The 18,154-nt window shown below is 31.0% G+C and overlaps 1 protein-coding gene across 1 annotated transcript in view; it reads right to left on the bottom strand.

Moving 5' to 3' along the window:
- The window catches only part of SMC3 (structural maintenance of chromosomes 3), a 198,663-nt gene that overhangs the window by 114,918 nt on the left and 65,591 nt on the right, over positions 1-18,154 (bottom strand). Inside the window, exons 8-9 of the mRNA XM_085813974.1 lie at positions 9,394-9,454; positions 5,232-5,312 (exon numbers count right to left, since the gene is read on the bottom strand). Coding sequence (XP_085670100.1) covers positions 5,232-5,312; positions 9,394-9,454 — 142 coding nt within the window. The remainder of the gene's footprint in view (positions 1-5,231; positions 5,313-9,393; positions 9,455-18,154) is intronic.

Raw genomic sequence — 18,154 nt, 5'->3', positions numbered from 1 at the left:
AATAAGAAATCAAACTTTAATATTCAAGAAACTATCTTTGGATAATTACTATGGTTAACTCTGAATACTGAAGAAGGGCTTGACTAAATTTTGTGAAGATTTTAGGAAGTTGAATCCACTGAAAATATTAAGGATGAAGAAGAAAGCACAGTGAAGGACTGAAGAAGAAAAGTACTGTGAAGAACATTTCAAGCGTACTCACTATCGACAAAATTATGGTAGATATGTAGTTTGATTATCCATTTGGGAAGGAATGGAACTGGAAGAATCAAAAATGTTTGCTGAGTAAAGATTGCGTCAAATGTGGAATCAACTAGCAAGCGATTTGAATATGAAAACCTTGTGTAAGAATTTTATCAAAGAATATAAGGATTTCAATCACATGGAAGTTCAAGAAATTGAATCATCGACCTGAAGTTATCTCAGTCATTACAGAGTTTATTATCTGGAGAAAACCTCTATCAAGCTTCGTGTTGTGCTTAATGCATCAGCAGCTACTACTAATGGAAAATCACTTAATTCAATATCTATTATAAGATTTTGGAAGTATAACTATGCATTAGGCGCTGATGTACAAATGATTACATAAATACTTACTGAACCAAAGAAACCTGCAATAATTTTATGGAAAGAATGGATAGGCAACACTGTGCAGACTTATCATTTGAAGACTGTATTCATAAGGAACAATGAGGTGTGCCATTCCTTGAGAGAAAGGTCCTGAATCAGCAATAGAGGAAGTGACTGAATTTCCCTGTGCCTCAAAGACTATAATGAAGTGCGGTTACATGTATGGCTTATCAATGGAACTAATACATTACAAGAAACAGGGAGTTATGGACACAGTCAATCTACCTTCTAGAGCATAGTGGAATGAAGCTACACAAATGGTGTTTAAATAATACTGAAGAATTAAAAAAAAAAAATTTTTTTTTTTTTTTAAATGCGAGTCAGGATTATTCTTTTCAAGTGACTGATCAGCCTCAGTTTACAAAAGCCTTGGAGTTTGGCTAAAGACTTAAATTCAAACACTGGCATCCTCATGTGTTTTGAATAAGAATTGTGCATGAACATCCTCCTTCAGTTCAATCAATTCTCCTTGTATGATAATACCACGATCAGATATAGCATAGTTTCAACAGCTCTATGAATACATATTTTTAATGTCTTGGAAATGTACATTAAAATCTTCTTTTAAATTTTGGAAGTGACTTGTATTTAACAATATACCTCCTCTGGAAATACAAACCTTTTAAATAACGAACAACTGTGTTAAATTAACATAGAAATTCTTTTCAACTGTGTCTCAAGGTTCGTATACATTTCTGCACATGTAAATTAATTACTTTTAAGGATCATCAATGAAAAAATATAAGGACCAATAAGCAGATTAAAACTGAATATATTAAAGCAATTATCCATGCGCAAACTTCACTTTTATATTACCAATCTAAGAATAAAACAGATCTGTAAGCGGGACACACTATTATTAAATATAATTAATTATAAAACAAACTCGAGGATAAAATCAACTCTGCAAAACTTACCAATTAGCATTTAATCACAAAATTTCTTGAAACATTTAAATTTCCCTCGTAGAAGATTAATGGAATTTGATTTACTAACATTTATATTCGTTCTTTCTTTTATGCCTCATTTCATCATGTACTTGCACAGTCCAGAGGTTTTATAAATAGCACACAGATTTTATGTCAAGCGGCCATAGGTTAAAATAATGAGGAATCAAAAATCGTAATCAACATGATTCATAACAGAAGCTTGGTTGTTGCCACTGCTGCTGCTTGCCTAGAGATAAAAACCCACTGGTCAGAACAGACCTGAACATTTGACAATGGTATGGTTGGCAGATGTTAAAAACTTTTTCCATCTGACTCAGTGTCAAAGCATTGCACATAGTTGTTGCAGTTATACCCCAGTTAATATACTGCAAGGTTCTTATAAGCTGCTGAAGTGCCAGGGATGATAAGGTGCCTTAGGACAGGCACTGGGCAGCAGAATTTAGCACAGAGGTAAAATGACTTGTGCTTGCTTTATGCATGATGTATTAAGACATTATGATAACTCTTTTAAGCTGTCAGTTTTCAGTTTCTTTATTAATAGAAAAATTCCCTTCTATACATGCTTGTCATGTTACAAGATTAGAAACCTTTTAGAACTTTTCCAGGATTGTGTCTAGAAAAAAAGAAAATAAACGAGAGATAAATGCATTAAGAAAGACTTCTAGGGTAGAAAGGCGGAAAATTCAAATAATTATGTTTTCATTGTTCTTCAAAAAATTACCCGAAAGATCTGAAATTTATCACAAACTTCCTGTAAAATACGTCCATTACATGTTAATACCATGAGGATATTTTTCATTTCATCACATTATTCAGGAATCTTAGGTTAATAAATCTTGCCTTTGAATCCACCTAACTTCTAAAGTAAAAGTCTAAAATCCAAAAGAAAAATTATCCCTACTAATTCTGTAAAAAAAGGGGAGTTAAAAAAAATTGCAGAAGAAAAGCGTAAAGTGAATTTTACAGAGAATACTGATATATATTTGAATATTCTGAGACAATTGATAAAACTCTTGCATGAAAAAAATATAAATGAAGACAAATGATATTAATTTTACAATAATCACAATTTTTGTTTTCGCTAAGAAAATTTTCGGAAGCATTTATTATGCTGTTTATTTTTCAGACTAGAAATATTTCAAAATCACCAAAATAAAAAGTAATGTCACTTAATAATATGACAGGAAAACAAGAATGAGTTATTTTAATATTTTAAAAAAAATTTAATATATTATTGTTATTTTAATGATATTTATCCCATTAATAATATGACGAGAACTAACACCATTAACACTTAATAATATGACGGGAAAACAAGAATGTTTTATTTTAATATCATTTCTTAAATGTAATTTTAATATATTAACATTAATATTTATCCATTATTGCATTTGTTACAAACAAATTGCCGAAAAATTCACAAATGTACAAATAAAAAATTTTGCACAGAATAGGTCTTAAAATTGCTAAAATGTTGGTAATTTGCCAAATTTAGTACCATTTGACAAAAGAGTTCTTATCCCAAAAAGGGAAGTTGTTTTTGACATAATAGTTTATAAAATCATGATTTACAAAAAAAGAAATAATTTCAAAATGCTTACATTTCACTTCTTACTTAGAAACTTAATTATCACACTGCTTTACAATAGATTTTTGGAAAGACTTTAAATATTAACCCATCAAACACATATTTGCCAATGAATTATCCATAACTATTCCTTCAAAATGCTAATTCACAAAGTGGCAGTTGTAAAAAAAAAAAAAAAAAAAAGAAATACCTGATGGGTAAAAAAATTTAGGACAATTTGCAAACTTTAGCCAAAATTAACCAACTGATTTTAAGAACCAAAACTTTAAATGTCCATTTCACTTTTCAAATTAATGCCACCAAATATTATCGCCATGTGTTATATTTAAAGAAATTAAAAAATGAAGAATCTGCATAAATGTATGCATGTTTCTCGTATTGTGATAAAACAATGGTACGTAGAGCCATCAAATTTGAATAACATAATCCTCCACCGAATATGGGCATCTCGAAGCCCGAATTTGAAATTTATTTAATTAGCAATTTCATATATTGTAGCACTTTATTGAATTTTTTATTAACAAACTTCACGATTTCAAAGCGAGCAACGGCAACACTGTATGGAAAAAGAAAAAATGTTTATATCCAGTGTGCGAAATTGTGATGTGATGCCAAGATCTAATGTTTGAGTATTGTTCAACTTGAAGAGATTGGCAGCTTCTAATAGGAGAAAAAAAGCTGTAAGTCGCTGCCATTGTTTTGTGCTCTAGTTGTGTTATTCAAAAGCAGTTAAGTTGATTAATGCAATATGTGCTTTAAGAGGTGGATAGGAAGAGTCTCCATCTGAGTAGAATATGTATAGGTTCTCATTTTGTGTGTCAGATTTCTGTTAAGAGAAGTAACTTTAAGGATGAAACAAACAATCCACAACATTTGTGTGTAGATCTCATGAATTTTGTTTACAAGTATGATTAAACTAGATCATTGAACAGACCCCTTGATCATAATTGATCCCCTTTAACATTTCATCAACACCTGGGTGTCAGTTCCGACTTCACTAGGAACTCCTGCTCTAAATAATATCTGCTTATAGACAAAATTTTTAACAATGCTAATTGCTTGCATTTTTCCAGTAATACCTGATGTCATGGATAAAAATGCCGAGTACAGTATAGCCATAAAACAGGAGCAGGTGAAACAATGAACAGGTACAATTCTTCTGAACTACAGTTTTGCTTAATTGGTGTAACACTAGGTATTCTAAAGGCACCCCACAATATCTATATACACGACTTACATTTTAGATAATAGAAAAAGAAGCTTAGCAAAAAGACATGAGTTTCTTAGGCAGAACAGCAGCAAAAGAGCAATGCAGTAAGTAGATAGCACTATTTATAATCTCGGAACACTTTGTTTTTATTCTAAGCAGCAATTGGGCAAAAGTCTACAGCAATGCAGTTGCTGTAGGGAAAATGCAGATGCCTTGAAGGAGGCTTTATTGATGCCTTGGAAGGAAGCTTAAATTTAAAATTAGAAATTTAAAGGTATATTGTTACTTTGTTCCAATTAAGTTTAATTTGTTAATTCCGTCGTATTTTTTATCTTACATATGTGTGTGCATGTGTGTGTATATATAAGATAAAAAACATTTGAAAACAAACTTCTAATTTAATATTGCTGTAGCCCCTTCAGTTTAATTTGCGTACTTGCTCTTTCCATCATTTACACAAGAATAATGTAACTAATTCAGAAATTAAACCCAAAATTTCTAGAACTGAAACCTTTCTCTTAGATTAAACTTCCATACTGAATAATTACACACTTGCTTTCAGCATCTCAGCCTAACTAAATGGCTGCTTCCTGCTTCTCTTCTTACCACAAAACTATTAAAAATGTAAAAGTTTTGAAATAAACCCAATTTGAGTATGTGAGCTGTGGCTAAGAATGTCAATTCAACTAAAAATGGTCTACAGAAACTGATTTCAACTGCTGTAATGAATTTCAGTACTAGGACTGATTTCAGGCTACATAACACAGGTGATATAAATATTAATAAAATCATACATACATTTTAATTATACTAAAGGAGGGTGTTTCCCCCACCACCATGAATAGTTTGTTACCTTTATTTGGTCTGCAGCTTGCTGTGCACTTTCTCTAAGCTTCTCTGTGACTGAACTACTAGTCTCTCTCCTAGTATCAAGCTGTATAATTAAAAAAAAGAAACGTTTATTGAACAATGCAATGTTAATGTTTAATACAATATACATACTACTCAAAACTTCTGAACATATAACTGATACAGTACAAAGTCTAAATTCTGGATATCCAATATCCGGAATGATCTAGACTACCAGCCAAAAAATAAATAAATAAATAATGGAGAATTTAATACACAAGAAAAAGCACGGCATATTACAAAAGCAATTCTCCTCCCTATATGTCATTTTGGTGAATCTTTTAGATTATGGTAACTTGGCGAATTTTTGACGAAACATTGGCGACCAACTCTGCTACAGCAACCTGCTAGTTTGTAAAAAGCGAAAAACAAATAAGTGGGCGATTCTGCACTTTAGCAGCGAAATTTGACTAAGTGCTTATTAGCTAAAATCACGATTGGAATTTTCCAAAAAATGTTACATTACATGTCTCATGATCTCTCATTTCTCTGAGACAAAATAATCTGTGATTCAAACTGTGTACTTCTCAGATTATTGTTAAAGTCCTAGCCAGTAACCTTTATCGCCTTACCAAAATGTCACCAACCTACCTGTTACCATATTCTAAAGATTAGCCATCATTTTCAATCACCAGCTCAGTAATGAATCACACTATGACAATAAATCGAATGATGTATTGACATTAGTTACAATCACACTTTAATCTGCCATACAACCGGGATAGTGATTTTGACTGCCATACAGATGGGACTGGGTTCGAATGTATTAACTTTCTGATTTGAAGCAATTTATTTTATTTTGTTCCATCTATTGTTGTTAATCTTATCAAATTGCAGTTTTAGTAGACAACAATGTCCCCATTTTACCCTTTCTCCAAAACTATATACCCATCAATAAGCCAATGGGTATCAGAATATGGCGCACACTGAAATGCAGATGCAAAGTAGCTTTTTAAAAACAGACGCAGCAGCAAAATTATCCGAGAATTCCAGAAATATCTTATCATAATATCTGCTGTGTGGGATATTGCTAGATAATAACAGAACATGTTTGCAGATATTTTAAAAAATGCTTAGCATAGTACATATCCAGCTGCCAAATTATGTGATGATGATGGTGATTAAAGCCGTGAATATGAAGATTTTTGACTATCACAGGTAAAAAGCAAATTTTCCAGTTAATGGGATAATTGAGAATACTAAAATGAAGAAGATATAAATGAAGTCTTATACTGCAATGACAATATTTCAATCACCAATTAATCCACAGAACAGCGAATATCTATAGTATAGTTTTTAAATGTAGAAAATATTGCCATTTTGGCTTCAAGTTACATTTTAAATCAATAAATATTTGTAATATCATAAATATTTTTAATGAATATTTTTCATTTTATAATTTCTACATGTTAACTTACTAAGTTTAAAATGATTATCTAAAATTTAGACTCAAACTTTCATTGCATACAGAAATTTTGAGCATACTTACAAAAGATCCTTTAAAAAATATACAAGCTTTAATTCAATGTTATATATATGAAAATTAATCTGTTCTGTAAAGAAGTAATTTTTGAAGAAGCTGTAATTTTTGGATTTCCCACTTTGGATCTGTAGCTGGCAGAATGTAAAAAAGTGCTAATTCAGGCTGAAAGAGGGGAGAAAAAAATACATTGGAGTTTGTTATAGCAATGCAAATGGAGTTGTGTCACATTTGGAAAGAACCATAGTAAATTTACAGCAGAAAGTGGAGGGATCCTTGAAGATTCATCAAGGAACAGAGAACACAGGTTATTTAAACTTACATGAATGCTGAATTGAACAAAGGAAGAATGTAATTGTTCCAAGATCTGTTTTAGGGTGAATAAAGCACATAGAGGGTCTTTTCAAGGGAAAGCATATAAAATCAATAAAATTCACAGAAAGCAACTCGGTAGTTTTCTGTATGGAGATAGCATCAAGGTGATGCAAGCTATTCACAACGACATCTTATGACACTTTAAGTGCCTCGAAGCTCAGCATTTTAAACAATTAAATGCTGCACCCTATCTTTCACAAATTATAGTACATATAACGTTGTCAACACTAAAATGTGAAAAATGGAAGGATTTTTCCATAATATGAAGTTTATTAAATTGATAATAAAATTCTCAAAATATATTAACGTAATATTTAATAAGTAATTTACTTAAAATCATGTACAATTCAGTAGTGTATCAATTGAAATATTTGGAGAAAAATTAAAATACTAATATTTACCATTATATGTTACTTAAATCTTCAGAAAAAACATTACAAATTTCTAAATTGAATTAAAAACAGATCATCTTAGTAGATGAGTGTAGATGAAGCAAAAATAGTCAGAAAAACTATACTGAAAAATCATTCAGAAATGACAATTTTAAGTTTTATAAAAGATGAAAATGTGACAAAAAGATTAACTTTTCCTTTTTTAAGAACTAGTTTTTGATATTTTGTTCATAGCATATCTTTAATACTTAAAAATATATTATACAATTAATATTTTGTGATTAACAATTCTTCAAGAGTTACATTTGAAAGATATCTAAATTCAGATGAATTAACTATTAGGAGATTAGATTACTGGAAGACCGGGGATGAGATGAAAAATCTGGAGTCTCCCGGAAAAACCATAACACTGTGCAATAAATAAAAAAAAAAAAAAGAGTGGGACAGTTCTATATCTGTTTTACTGGGCCAAATAACGAAATTCAACTTGCATTTTTCGTGTCTTGAAAGCACAACTTAGGAATATGTATTAGATTTATATATATATATATATATATATATTGTTGCATGCGTACGGGTTCGTTACGAAATGAATGCACAAGTCCAATGGAAAAAAATTCACAAACATTTATTTATGATCACAACAAATATGCTTACAAATATGAACTTGGAAATTAACCCTTACTTAAATTACAAAAGTTGAAAACCGCAAAAAAAAAAAAAAAAAAAAAAAAAAAAAAAAACTTAAACAACTAGCTTATTTAACAACCGTAAAAAGAATTCTTAATGAATTACCAGTATTTCCCTAAATAAGCAACTCAATTACTAGCTGATCGAAATTTAAAAGCAATATAATAAAATTTAAGAAGTGTATGATGATAAAATGCAAAAGGTATTTGAAAAATCTTCTAATTTCTTAAATAAAACGAATTTCAGAACCTAAATTATAATTACTAAATCCAGTAACTTTGTAGGGATTATTTTAATTTTATAATAGTTATATTTAATTTTGAAAACCTTTCTTTTAAGTTCTTGTTTCCCACCTACAACTCCCTCCCAAAACGAGTTTTCAGTGTTGTGTTTTATGTTAATGAAGTAGAACAAGTACCTAATGGGAAGTTCAGTCAGTTCCACAGAAGAGTACAGAAGTTCTCAGTAGAGCATGTTCTGCCTTTGGGCCACGTCATTGCTTTAAGCTTATCTTACTACGTCAGGCTTAGTCTTACGTACCTGTTAGTATTCGCTGGTGCGATTTCATTACGGGCCAACTCGGTTAGTTATTTCTGTACAGCTTTGACTAAGTTTTAGGTAGTTAAAATTCAGTTAGTTTCTTATTTTCTATCTCAAGTCCAAGTGGAGGCTTTCCTGTAAATCCGAGCGTGGCCAACTGTCAAATATTTCTTTGAGTGAATAAAAGGGTAATTTTAACCCTTCCTTGGAAGCGGTTTCTGTAGCTGTATGAAGACCAGCAAATAGTCGCTATACTCTTCTCCAAGGTTCTAGTTGCCAAAGGCAGCAAATTTAGCTAGAACTTTATAACTTAAAACATTACCTGGCACAAGTAAAAATTATCAATCATAATTTATGATCTTGATAATACTGATACTAGCAACACGGCAAAAGTTAGCAATTTAGTACCCTGCTGAAACAGAAAAAAAAAAAAAAAATCTTTTACAGAGATTCAGTTTATTTTGAACAGTAAACAAGAACTGGTTTATTCTACAAGGATGAATTTTGCCACCAACCAATTTGGCAATTTATCATATTCCTCGCTCTTATGCATCATAAAATCATTTAGCATTTTGTTAACATACTATAACCTAAAACCTTTCATTCATATTTTATATTAATAAACTTACTTCCTCTAACTTCTTCCTAGCATCCTTTAACTCATGGTCATAGATGGTATATTCTAGAGACCTAAAAATAACATTCTTTTGTTATATTAATATCATAAAGAAATCATATAAATATGAAAGAACATAAAAGTAAAAAATGACAGCTTTGAAAACAGCTTACATTTTAATTTCAAGGACAAAAAAAAAAAAAAAAAAATTAAGGAAAAAAATGGAAAATGAAAGTTACTAAACACAGATTCAATTAGTACAAAATTATTTTAACATTATTTTAGTCATTCATGTTTAAGTACTACTGATTCTTATAACATAATTTCATTGAGACGCGTTTTATACAAAAGCGTCTCAAATTTTCAATTGCTATTTTTATGTATTTTTGAGTTTTAATTCCATTATGTTAAAAAGGAATAATAGTAAAGTATGTGATGCAGGATATTTTCCAAGTGAATATCCTAAGCTTCAAACTGATCACATTCTGCGTAACATTGGTGTCAGCTTTTGTGGGAGAATATGTAAACAGACAGAGCTCATCTCTTTAACTTCTCGCGTGATATAAACATTCGTGTTTCTACATCCCTTCGAATTCTTTTCTTTGCTACTTTGTAGGGTCTTTGTGATGATTCATTTTCTAAAAAGTTACAGAGTGACATTTCTAGTGAGGCTCACATGGACATTTTGTCAGAGTTTTTGTGTGAAAGAGAGTTTGTCATTGAGTGTCTTGCCTTCAAGTGAAAGATTTTACTTCTTGTGAATAGTCTTTCGTGTATTTTTTATTAATTTCAAAGTTTATTAATGTATTTGATCAATTAAAATTTCAGAATAATTTTAAAAGCACTTCTAAAATTATTTCTCAAAGTAAGCATTTTTTTAAATATATTTTCATGTAAAGAGAAAAGTTTATTAAACGCTAATAATTAATAACTTAAGTAATACTCTAAAAATAGCACCAAAAAATCTGATGTGTACACCACATGACTTCCTTGTACGGAATATTAAATTATATGCATTTTTTTCTTGAATTTTGTTTAAATTGATTGGATTGAATTAAATCTACTTTGTCGACAGCGCATAAACCACAATAGAATAAATGCACTCTTTAAAATTCACTATATTTGTTTACTATAATGACACTCTGAATGCACAAAATTTATATCATTTGAAGAATTATCTTATCGTTGACACATGTTCTATTCAAATACTATAATAAAGCTAGAACGATGTATGAAAGAAATTAAGCAAAAAAAAAAAAAAAAAGTTTTTCACAGACGATTTAGTATTTCTCATTCAATTGACTCAGTTCTCACTTCACGATAAGGCAAAAATACATAAAAACTCAAAATATCTGTATTAAAAATTACGAAGTAAATCTTAAACACTTATTTCCTCGAAAAAATTCCAGAAAGGATTAAGCCTGATTTAATTCACAAGAATAAATGAAGGTGTTATTTTTGTTGTTGCGAAGCTTAGTCTCTCTAGATTGGCAACAAATCTGTCCGCCATGTTATTTAAAATTTAAAAGCACTTAAACAGCTTTTAAATTGTTGATAATTATACAAATATTGCTTCCAGAATTACGAAAGGCATAAAAACCTTAACCGGAAGATAAGAACAATATAATTTACCATAATTTCCGGAAGAAACGCTGCGGCGTTTACGTGTTTAAAACTTAAATTTTCAGCGGGTGCAGCGTTTCTACCCATGCGGCGTTTAGGTGCACTAAAAATAAAATATTTCCTATGATTGTCATTGTACATTGTTTGGTTGGCCTTGTCATTGTGCATACACTGGTGCTGTTCACACACAAAAGACCACTCAGCTGCTTTTTGCGAACCTTATTTTGTTTACATTCTTTCCCTTGAACAGACCTACATGCCTTATTCACCCTAAACGAGATCTCAGAACAATAACATTCTTCCCCCTTTCAAATCAACATTCTCATCAGTTTGAATAGTCTCTCTCCTCTGCCATTCGATGAATCTTCCAGGACCCATCCTCTCCCCACCGCTACCTTTTCTGCAATTTTTTTCAAAAGCGGACACGATTCCACCTGCCTCGCAATAACGAACTCTGACGTATTTCCCCTTCAGCATGAATGGATTTTTCTTGGCATTCTGCCAAATACAGATCCCATCAGTTTGAGTACAAGTACTTGTTGGATAGTTTTTAAGTAAGAAGGGAGCGGAAAATTTTTGAAAATGTCTCTAAACGGCACAGAAGCTATACATTTCTTACCTTTAATTTATTTTTGAGTTATGGTTTCATTTCATGCATTTTTCTTAACTGGTATGTCATATATCAGGACTTAGGTTGAGTTTTTGCATCTATACAGCCCACAACGATGTCACGCGCAATTTAATCTATTGCGGCGTTTACGCTGATGTGGCATTTCTGTGTAATTTAAAATTTTTTCCCGCCATTTTTCTCAAGTGCGGCGTTTACGCTGATGTGGCCTTTCTTCCGGAAATTACGGTAATCATTTTTAAAGCAAAAAATGTACAATTTACGAACATATAAGAGTAAAGAAACTGAGATTACTGTGCCAACAATATAATTTAATCATTTTCAAAGCAAAAAATGTACAATTTACGAACTTATAAGAGTAAAGAAACTGAGATCACTGTGCCAACAATATAATTTAATCATTTTTAAAGCAAAAAATGTACAATTTACGAACATATAAGAGTGAAGAAACTGAGATCACTGTGCCGAGTAACAGAGTGGATATACATATAAATATATTTATATGCGTTTGGTGCGGCCGATTGCAACCAAAATACGAGGTGCACATCTACATGTTACAGCAGTCTTATATACAAAATTTCAACGTTCTGAGGCTACTCGTTTTTGAGTTATGCGAGATACGTAAGTACGTACGTTCATACAGACGCGACGAAAAATTCTCTTCAGAATTAATTATAAAGCAGTTTTATAATTTTTTTTTTTTTTTTTTTTTTTTTTTTTTTAGGAAACGAGTCTTTTATTCTGTCCTTATGTACAGATATCACGCAAAAACATTGTTAAATTGCATTCAAAAGCGGTCAAAATGGATATTTTCGTTGAAATATGCTGGCTGAAACTTTTCACGATTACAATACTTCCTTTTTACTTCGTACAAGGAAGTAAAAATATGACGTTAGCACATATCCCCCCTAAAGTTAGGCTTAGTGAACACAAAAATCCCCATCCTGTGGAAGTAACTTCTTCCAACTACTATCCGCCCCAAGGGAATGCCTTAAACAAAGGCATTTTGTCTCAAAAGGGTTAATGCAGCCTATTCTATTTGCTACTATACATCAGCAAAATCAACATAAATAATGTAGATAACAGGATATTTCCTTTATCTTCTTGCACATAAAAAAGTAGCAACTTTTTTTTTCCTGGTCTTTCCTTATATTACCCATTTAAATATTTATCACAATGATTACCGTATATTTCCGAACATAAAACAATCAATGCATGTTACATATGGGTATTTCTTACCAAGAATAAGTTGAAATGAAAATTCTAGTAACATTCAAACATGTCGCCATGTGGACAAAAATGCTGCCAAGCACGTAATATGGGTAGAATGTTTTCCAATCAAATCGCTGTAAGGTAAAATACCAGACACCAACAATGACAGTTTTAACCCTTTGAAGTTAGCACATATTTTTCATTCATTTGCTGTCTTGTATATAACCTGTGGTACTCGTATTAGTCTTATTTTCTGCATCATTTTATGTTGTTTAAAAGATGAGCAGGAAGAAAAATTCTTATATGGCAAATTTCAAACTATAGGTGACCACTTTTGCTGAAAATTCTAACAACACTGTAATTACACAGCATTTGTCCAAAAGAAGTTCGAAAGTGGAAGAAAAAACATTAGCAATTAGAAACAATTCCGAAAATAAAATAAGTAACTCATTTTACTTGAAATTAACTTTTTCATAAACTTGGAAAATATAAACTAAAGAAATAAAAATATGGTTATTTAGTAATTTATCACCTGGCCCCAGTTAATAGCACAAGTATCTACATTTTTGGGAGATTAGGGAGGAGCCATGTTTCCTCTCATCTTGTTAGAAGTTCCAAAGCTTTTGCTGTTTTGTGCAACTTCAATTGTTGTTTCTATTATTATTATTTTCATATAATATTGCATTTTATCTATGTATGGTTATGTTATATATTAATGTACTGTATTAAAGTTGCATCACATTTCCTTTGTATTAGTATTATTTTATTTTTATTAGTAGTATTGTTTTATAGCATATTTTAGTATTCTTATTATAGTGATATTTGTACTATTATATAGCATATTTTAGTATTCTTATTATAGTAATATTTGTACTGTTATATAGCATATTTTAGTATTCTTATTATAGTAATATTTGTACTATTATATATATTCCTTATTCTCTCCAGAGATAGACACAGTCAAAAGTCGTTAATTCGGACACCCATAATCCGGACCTCAAAGCTACAAACTTTCTGCGCATGCGTCGCATTCACACATGCGCACAGGCGTTTACGAGAGCGCGTAAGACCTTTACGGCTGCTAATATGTTTGTGCGCATGCGCATTTAATGTGTAACGGAGGTATAAGCTGAGCTAAAATTATCTAATTCAGTTAATGTTGCAGATTGCGTTGTTCCTTAATCTTCGAATTAGATCCGGCTTATTATTTTTTGCAGACTGTTAGAGCAATTTCATAAAAGTAAGCTTGAACTTTCGATTATGTCAAATAGAATTTCCGATATATATTTACTAATATGTAATTTGTATCTACAAAGCGAAAGTATGTTTTGAAATCCGAAATCTGTTTATCAATTTCACGCGGCGGATTGGAAGTTGATCTGTCAGCACTATCCTTATCTTCAGGGCAGATGTTTTTATTTTATTTGGCTTATAATTCCTTACTAAGTGTAGTATTTTATCTCGTCTTTGATATGATTTAAATCAAGTTCCTCGTGATTATAATTCGCTTCCGATAGTGAAGAAAGTGACCCAGCGGTTATTGAAAACGAAAACATTTCGATTGACAAGTAAGTCGGTGTTCTCGGCACAGCAATTACGGGACTTGAACAGCGGAACTTTGTAACCGAACAAGAAATTATGTTTGTTTATAGAATTAAAGAGAAAGTACTATCACAGAAAACGAAGCAACTTAAACAACTTACATTGAAAGAAATGTTTAATAAAGTAAACAAATAAATATTAAAGTTTTTTTTTTTTTGTAAATTTTGATACCCTTTAGATCATAATTGTTCTTTATTTCATAAATTACGGTTTCATATTTTTAATTTTATAATTTCTGCATGCCATCTTACCAGATTTAAACTGATGATCTATAATCCGGAAAAATCGATAATCCGGAATCGCCGAAGTCCCGACGAGTCCGGATTAACGACTTTTGACTGTATTATGCATTGTTGTTGTATTATAATACTTCTTTGCATTATTTAGTTATCCACTTACTTCTTAAAGCTTTGGCATACTTTGTGGAACACCAAAAACTCTGTTTTCTTAGAAAAAAAATTAATAAATAAATAAAATAAAAATAAAAATAAAAAAATCAATTAATATGTTTCAGATGAAAGGGCAACTGACTAAAACAGGCATGGCCAAACTGCACCTCATGCGACCATTGGGTCTTTTGGTGTCTTTACTTTTCAAAATATAAGTTCATTTTGAAATATAAAGAGGTGTAAAAAGCAGAAATGCAGGGAGGGGATGCTTCCACATGCATCAATTCACATTAGGGCAGAAAATTTTGCTTTAAAAGTTTTCATATGCAGCCACTACATAGCTCTTCATATCAGAAACTTGTGGAAACATGAGAAAATGTGTTTTTTCTTAGGTATTTTAGTTTCCTACAGTTATATTTTTTTAACTAAAATGGGTCAATTTTCCCTAAATCCAAACTTATTTTATTTTTTACATAAAGAAGCAGAATTTTTTTAATTACTTTCACATAGTGCATCATAATCTGCATAGTAATGTTAATCAGAATATCTGAGAAAAGCATTCTTTGGAGGATAGAAAAAGGATCCAAGATATGAATCGTTGTATATATCTAATTTACTTTATTTATGAATTTTGTTGAATGATAATTGAAAATTCTTTATCACATCTTTCAATTTCAGAATGTGTTTTTCACAAGTAACATACTACAAAATTTGTTTCATGATGTATGCAATACTGATTTAATTCATGCAATAAAAAATTATATTTTGTTATAACGCATGTTGGATTTATAGAGTAACCGAATATCACACCTGATAAAAAAACAGTTTCTAATTATAATAACTATAATTATAAAGAGAAAGTTTTTCAACACTTTAAAAACATATTTCTTATCCTTAAATGTTAATTGTAATTATTTCAATTAGTCATTAATATATTAATGAAGAGTTGCTGTCTAAGGTTTTATTTTATACAGTCACTTCAATCTAAAACTCAATGAAGTAACTGTATTTTATATAATATTTCTCTTCTGCTTTAAAAATTGAACCCCTCAATTACTAAATTAGCTAATGGTCACATATATAACAGTTAGTAAGGATTCTAGTTAGTTTCTAAGAAAATTTTGTTTTCACTCATATGTATCGATATTCGATTAAAGAGCACGTTTTGTTAATCAAACTGTTTTATTTACGACCGCAGAGCTGCCAAAACACTCAGGATGTAGTCTAGAGCCTTTTAAAATAGACCAAAACCATCCCCAAGTATGTTAAGAGTGTAATATTTCTCATCTGTTTTAAAAATTGAACCCCTCAATTACTAAATTAGCTAATGGTCACATACATAACAGTTAGTAAGGATTCTAGTTAGTTTCTAAGAAAATTCTGTTTTCACTCATATGTATCGATATTCAATTAAACAACATGCTTTGTTAATCAATGGTGTTTTATTTTTGCAACCGCAGAGCTGCCAAAACACTCAGGAAGTAGTCTAGAGCTTTTTAAAATAGACCAAAACCATCCCCAAGCATGTTAAGAGTATAATATTTCTCTTCTGTTTTAAAAATTGAACCCCTCAGTTACTAAATTAGCTAATGGTCACATACATAACAGTTAGTAAGGATTCTAGTTAGTTTCTAAGAAAATTTTGTTTTCACTCAGATGTATCGATATTCAATTAAACAACACCTTTTGTTAATCAAAGTGTTTTATTTTTGCAACCGCTGAGCTGCCAAAACACTCAGGAAGTAGTCTAGAGCCTTTAAAAATAGACCAAAACCATTCCCAAGCAAGTTAAGAGTAATTGACAAGTTTGAAAAAACAAGTTCAGTGGCTGATGACAAATTGGTCATGAAGACAACAAGGACATCTAAAAACATAACTGCTGTCAAAACAATAATACAGAAAGAGCCATCCACATCAACTTGACTCAACAGCTTGACGTCAGCACAGCCATAACATAAAGAACAGCCCGCAGAGATATTGGCACTTTCCCAGTTCACCACCATCACGTGCGAAATGATCGATACTAGTTTCAACTCGGGTAACATCATTTTTTCCAATAAGGAAACTTTTGATTGGATAGCTATTGTTAATCATCAAAATTAGTGGATTTGGGGCAGCGAGAAGCCAGTTTGTATTCTGATGGCATTTTAGGTCCATAAGAAGCCATATGACAATCATATCACAGCAACAGCCTTTCCAATTCACTTTAGCAATGGACATTTTTGAACCCCATATAGCCCTGAATTATCAACACTAGACTTTTTTTTATGCGGTTATATTAAAGATTACATCCACAGAGATTGGCCAAAAGCCATGGAAAAGCTGAAAACAGTGATAACGTGTGGTAAGGCTGATTCCAACAAACCAATTGAAGCAGGATATTGTGAATTTCAAGCTGAGACTTCATTTCATTGTCTCCTCAGATGGAAAACATTTTGAGAAATTGATCTTTTCATTTCTGCTATTCTCACATGTAAATAATAAAAATTAAAAAAAAAAAAAAACTTTTCTGTTCAAAAGTTATTCAATGGTTTCTTTTTCTATACGTAGTGAAGCACTGTTTATTATATATCAGTTTTGAGAAAAACAAATATGAATTCATTAAAATGCCTACATGTATTCCATAAAATCAGCTTCAGTACATAAGGCTGAATTTTGTCTTAATTTAAATGTCTCATACTGGCAAGTTTCTTTCTACATAAACAGTAGTTTTTCTAATTTTGAAATATATTATTTAGTTACTACCAGTTGTTTAAAACTGACTAAATTTTTAAAATTATACGCAAAAGCAACTTTACACCTATATCGCTTTTGCTAGTCTCGCATCAGCTGAAAAGGCTTTTACACAAGATCATCTTGTGAATTATTCCAAAGGTTTGTTATTATAAGAAAGATAAAGCACATAGTACCAAAAATCATGTTTGTGGTCACTGTAAAATAAATGCAAATTCGTTGTGCCCAGAAAAAAAGAAAAGAAAGAGTTGTGGCAGGGAAAAATTTGTTGAATTTGCACAGTCATCAAAGAAGGGGAAAAACAGTGCCCGAACCTACAATACGCAATACCTGTTAAATTTTACCCTCCACACGTTAATCTAGGAATAGGGTGTTGTCAGCGAAAACTGGTGTCCTCAGAAAAATGAATTAGTATCTGTGCTGCTCTGAAGCTAGAGATAAACTTTTCTGTAAATATATGTTTTACAATACCAACTCTGTTTCCCTTATGCACTTTCGCCTCGGAGGCCAACACTTCAGCAACAGGAGGCAGTAAAAAACAACCTTAAACTGGTGTAGATTATAAGCAAAATTCAAAAATGTAGGAT

Source organism: Stegodyphus dumicola, chromosome 3 (assembly GCF_044657685.1).
Source record: "Stegodyphus dumicola isolate Sdum_Otavi_A_Nest chromosome 3, ASM4465768v1".
NCBI classification, from domain to species: domain Eukaryota; kingdom Metazoa; phylum Arthropoda; class Arachnida; order Araneae; family Eresidae; genus Stegodyphus; species Stegodyphus dumicola.
This window is presented reverse-complemented; position numbering and strand designations above follow the sequence as displayed.